The sequence below is a fragment of the Triticum aestivum genome, chromosome 6A (assembly GCF_018294505.1).
Source record: "Triticum aestivum cultivar Chinese Spring chromosome 6A, IWGSC CS RefSeq v2.1, whole genome shotgun sequence".
In the NCBI taxonomy this organism is placed as follows: domain Eukaryota; kingdom Viridiplantae; phylum Streptophyta; class Magnoliopsida; order Poales; family Poaceae; genus Triticum; species Triticum aestivum.
This window is the reverse complement of record NC_057809.1, coordinates 29,990,081-29,995,221: the sequence shown is the minus strand read 5'-3', so window position 1 is coordinate 29,995,221 and position 5,141 is coordinate 29,990,081. Positions and strand designations below refer to the sequence as shown.

At 46.7% G+C, this 5,141-nt stretch overlaps 1 protein-coding gene across 1 annotated transcript; it reads right to left on the bottom strand.

The window, feature by feature from the left end:
- Positions 1 to 1,260: 1,260 nt before the first annotated feature.
- LOC123129366 (probable proteasome inhibitor) lies at positions 1,261 to 4,719 on the bottom strand. Its single transcript, XM_044549556.1, has 6 exons — positions 4,526 to 4,719; positions 2,134 to 2,211; positions 2,015 to 2,043; positions 1,869 to 1,926; positions 1,712 to 1,789; positions 1,261 to 1,333 (listed from the first exon to the last, which is right to left on the bottom strand). The coding sequence occupies exons 1-6, from the start codon at positions 4,717 to 4,719 to the stop codon at positions 1,261 to 1,263; spliced, it is 510 nt and encodes a 169-aa protein (XP_044405491.1).
- Positions 4,720 to 5,141: the final 422 nt, after the last annotated feature.

Below are 5,141 nucleotides of genomic sequence, written 5' to 3'. Positions count from 1 at the left end.
GGGACTCCTCGTCCTCCCATCCGGTCCAAGAGCTCAAGTGAAAGCCTCAGGTCCCCTTTTCCTGGCGACAACGGCATTCTGGTAGCGTGTTCCTTCTTGAGGGTGTCGTCCGGGGATGACTCGAGTGGTGGTGGAGTTGGGTGTGGTTCGAGGGCGGCATGTGGTGGCCTGATTTCATCAATGGCATCCTTCTCTGGTCCAGGTGCGGAGGGTTCCAGCCGCTGGTTCGAGGGAATTGGGGTCCCTGCCTCCATGCCCGCGGTAGGCCTTCGGCGTGGCGATTCCTATCCATTACCAGGGGCATGGTGTCGCATCCTTTTGGCCTTCTCTGAGGTTTCAGCGTCTGCGTCCGATAACTCTCATTCGGTGTTTTGCCTTGCTGTTGCCGACGATGGTGTTTTGGTGGTCGGTTCTCCATTTCATGTGGGTCTGTCCCTTGTGCCTCTTCTTTGGCAGCCGGGGCACTCTGATTTGGATTCTAGGGTGAATCACTCCGTCGGCTGCCGGTGCAGCACCCGTCGAACCCGGGTGGTAGGGTAGGGGCCCTTTGCGGCGGCGGAGTCAGATCATGTTTGCCCTGTTTGATCCCTTTGGTGGCAGCCAGCGACACAAATCATGAATGGAGGTGCCCTCCTCCTGGCGTCTCCGTAGGTTAGCTAGTTCTTGGCTTTGCGTCGTTCGATGGTAAGAGTGGTGTGTGCTCTTTGCCTTCGAGTTGTTCTGCTGAGCACATTGTATCTTTATCTTTCCACTTTCCCCTCTCTTGCTGTAAGTTGCAGTCTTGTACTTCTGGCCGGTTGATGGCTTTGTTAATTCAAAGCCGAGCTCTTCTTGAGCCTTCGTTCTAAAAAAAATGATGCTGCAAGGGTGAGGGAAAGCGGCAACAAGACACAGCAGAAATCTAGGTCTTGTTGGAAGAACTCGAGGTCTGGGTGATACTGCATATGGAGAAACTGGAAACAAATATTAAGCCTACTGAGCAGCAACGAGGCGGACATTCCAGCAATAGCTTAGCTAAGATAAGAAACACAGAGGGTTACGAAGACAGCTCTACATACAATTGTACAGTCGAGTATGACAAAGCACGGTTTCGAAGGTGAATACGGGAGTTTACATTCATGTTCTCAAGCGCAAGCAGAATCTATTTCAAACACAATTTGCGATACATAGCAGGTTGGTGCTGCAAAGCGTTCACGATTGAGCACTGCAGAAACAAAGCAGTCATTCAGCGCAGGGTGCAGGTGGGCATGAAGCCGAGTCTCAGAAGAAGTCTGGGTCTTGTTGGAAGAACTCGAGGTCTGGGTGAGTGCTTCCACCTGAATGCCTTGAACGCCTGCGTCAACAAAAAACCAGGTGGTGGGTATCAGCTGTTCATTGGAGTTTCATCTAGTGAGCACCCCACCCCTAAACACCGGTTGGGTGCAAGTAGAAATAAGTATATCGGTTTCAATTACATGTTAGTAAATTGTGTTCAATGACTTCCATGACGCAACAGTATATAGAAATATGTATTATGCTGAATGTTGCATTGGATGTGGATGCGAGTTAGCTATCAGCGCGAAAAAAAAGAACTATAAGCACCATTTGTTTCTTACTTGAGACAGCAAACCTTTCTAAAGTGGTATCAAATACAATAACAGGCCCTCTCGAGCCTTACCGGTTGCCAAGCATAAAGTGGGTCTATAGAAAATGTTAGGAATAATTAACTTACCTCACAAAGCGAGATGGTTCAAATCCTGGGACATCAGGCGGGCCAATTGGATCGTAGCGACCACCGGGTGGAACACTCCTATTGTGAAGTATTTGATTCCGTTTATGACAAAACAAATACTGCAATGGAATAATTAGTAAAGGAAAACTGAACATACCCCGGGTCACCAAAAGGAGTAGAAGGAGTTGAAGGAAAGAAGCATGGATCATTTGGGCCTGTAGTAATCAAATAGATTGTAAGTTAGACAGTGCAGCGGAACAAATGTGAAGAGATTCCAGAGATATTCAGTTGACAACATATTACCAACGTGCATACTACCACCTGTCTCACCACTGCAAACAATAAGACCCATTTGTTAGTTATGTTTGAAAGAACTGATGTGTTGATGTTTTTACATGTATATATTATGGTAGGAGAGAGACCTATCAGGGTAGAAGCCTGCACCAGGAGCAGGGAAGGTGTCATCACGACCAAACAGAACCACTGGAGGATAAATCAGGCTGTAACACAATACATAACTGGAAATATTAGCCCCGTTATCAATATCCTATAACCAATTCACTACTGGTAGCCTGTTTATCCTACAACAGTGATAGAGAGTGCAAATTTTGGTAAAACCAAACATAATTAAGTTGACATGAACCCCTTCACTAGGTTGTGCACTACTTGTAAAGAAAATTATCAGGAAATTCATAGTACTATGAAGTTTTAATACAGGCACATGTACCAAATTTCGAAGGAGAGAGAGAGAGAGAGAGAGAGAGAGAGAGAGAGAGAGAGAGTTCTAATGCCATAACTTTTTTTGAGAATTTTGAAAATGTCTGAATCTATAAACTCAGGAACGGGTGCATATGGACATGAGTTCATTGTCATCTGTACCAAATTTTTGGGAGAATATATTATTTTATGGAAACTTTCTTTGAACTGCAGTTGTATATTCCATAGACATTACCTTCCATAATATTATCTTCAGCGTGATTCATAAAATGAGTAGTGTAAAGACACAATATATATTTGTAAATGCTATCAGTAACATATGTTATATTGAAAGTAACATCGCAGTGACTCCATTGATATTCTTTTTGTTTACTTCCAACATACATCAAGAGAATTTGCATTGATCAACAGTAAAAAGTAACAATGTCAATAAGTTGTAGTACCAAAATATCGGAGTTGCACTAAAATTAGATGGCAATAGAATATGTAAGGACACACATGCTCATGAAAACTGAAGAAGGCTAGTTGCTATCAGGACCGAAGGTACTCAGCTTGTGATTGAAGCAGTGTATGCAAGAATGAAGTCAGAGAAAACTAGAAAATACTCACTAGTGGATAAGGGCATGTACAATGGTGCTATCTTAGGGATGCCACGTAGGATAAATGATGAGGTGAAGGAGAGAGAACTCATAAGAGAAGGCTTGTCTTCTCTTATTTAAGATAAGACAAGAGATGATCTCTTAGCACAATATGTCTCACCACATTTTTAGGAATTGCTAGTTATTGAAGATAAAGCTAAGAAATGACCCATTGTAGACATTTTTCTTTGTCATCTCTAAATTATATACAAAATTTAAGATAAGACTATCTTATTAATCATTGTACATGCCCTAAGAGAAACTCCAAAATCCCCAATAAATCTGAGGAACGAACAGTCCAGACATTTTTTGCCATCGAACGGTGGTCACAAAATTTGTCCAGCCCGGCCCAAACGTCCAAAATCCCACAACAACCGGAACCAAATCGGAACCAGACACCCTAGACCCACCTAAAACCCCGTCTCCCGCTGCGTCTGATCACTCTCCGCATCGCATTCATGACAGTCAGAGGGGACATAACTAAACGGGACGGCTATGTACCAACATTCATGCTGGCTGACCAGCCATTCACCTTCCGACATTCACAACAGTGTGGCGAATGAGAATCCTAATCGGGCGCTCCACATTCAACCGGCCGCTCCGCCCGCCCCGACTATTTACGATGGCTAGCCATGGCCCCAAAACTAGACCTCTCTGCACCCTTCTCCCACCATCCAAGCCTCCATCCGCTGTGGTCATGGCCCGTTCCTTTGCCATGTGGTACATGAACTTCACGCCCGCGTGCCTCGCGCAAATCACGTTGGAGGTCTGTGATGCGGAGGCCTGAATTCATGCTTGCATTTATGCGGGCCAACCATAGAGCTCTCCGGTGCGTTCCAAGGAGATGGAGGAGTGTTGGCACCGCCACCTCCCGCCGCAGCGCCCTTCTTCTTCTTCCTCACAACTCTCACACATAGTGATGAACTCTACACACGCACGCACACAATCATGCACCAAGGAAGAAGACCAAAATGGCTTTGCCAAGAGAAACTTCCTTGATGCCCACCGTGGCTACATTGTGTATCCAGCCCTCACGGCCCCCCTCTTTGCATTGCTCCAATACAACACTTATATACAAAGGACCCAGCCACCTATGTCATGCACTCACGCACTAACCAGGCGCCATTCCCGGCCACTAACACCATGCAGCGCTGCCCACTATTCCTCAACGGCCGCATACAACCCGGCCGGGTCCAGCTACCAACTCATGCATGCAAACTAACTCAGCCTATTCTCTTGACTAATACTTATCTTAACTACCATGCATCTCTAGTACTAACGTGACATGCAACACACCCATCACGGCACACTTAGACGTGTACAACACATGTCAAGATTAATCCTAACAAGGAGGGCCACCCATGGCCATGTCAGAGATCATCATGGAATTAGCGTCAGTGTGGAGCAAGAGCCTGCGTCATAGGAGGAGAGCTGGTGTCCAGGTTCCGCATTGTATAACCGAGTCAGCACTACGACCGGGTGCTGGCGGAGGCGAAGGAGGAGGAAGCGCTGCACCACTAGAGGAGCTGCCGGCCTCTGTGTTTCATCTTCTTCAGGAGGAGCAGCAAGTACAACCTTACACCTCGAGGAGCACCGGCTAGTGGAGGACCAACTCTCGACGGAGCGGACGTCCAAAGATGTCGGCATGGCCATGGTCGCGGCAGACTCGAGTACTGTCGACGAGTAGGAGCAATGATCGATTCCATGCATAGTGCCGCATCATCTGCCGCGAGCGCTGGCAGCTCCTCTACAATGAGATGGAGCACAACTGCCTCATTGACGTGCTAGAGGTGATGACTAACAACAGGCCGGACCAGCATGCTGATTATGGAAGCAAGGCGAACGTTGGTAGCTCCGCCTCAGCACACAACAACGACAAGGCCAGTCCGTCCGGCATGGGGATCGTCGACCCCACCTCCACCGGCGACGATGACCAGGCAGACTCTGATGAGTAGTAATTTTTTTTAGGGTGTTTTAGATGTTTTAGTTATGGCCTTTTGATATGTATTAAAAAAATCAGAAAATCAATGCAACATCTGGTGTCCCGGACATTTGGAGTTGTTTGTTTTGGTGAT

Coding starts and splice junctions, on each gene's coding strand:
- LOC123129366 (XM_044549556.1), bottom strand. CDS start 4,719: ATGGCCATGCCGACATCTTTGGACGTCCGCTCCGTCGAGAGTTGGTCC. Junction 1,790..1,868: donor ACTCCTTTTGGTGACCCGGG/GTATGTTCAGTT, acceptor ACTTCACAATAG/GAGTGTTCCACCCGGTGGTC. Junction 1,334..1,711: donor GAACCATCTCGCTTTGTGAG/GTAAGTTAATTA, acceptor TTGTTGACGCAG/GCGTTCAAGGCATTCAGGTG.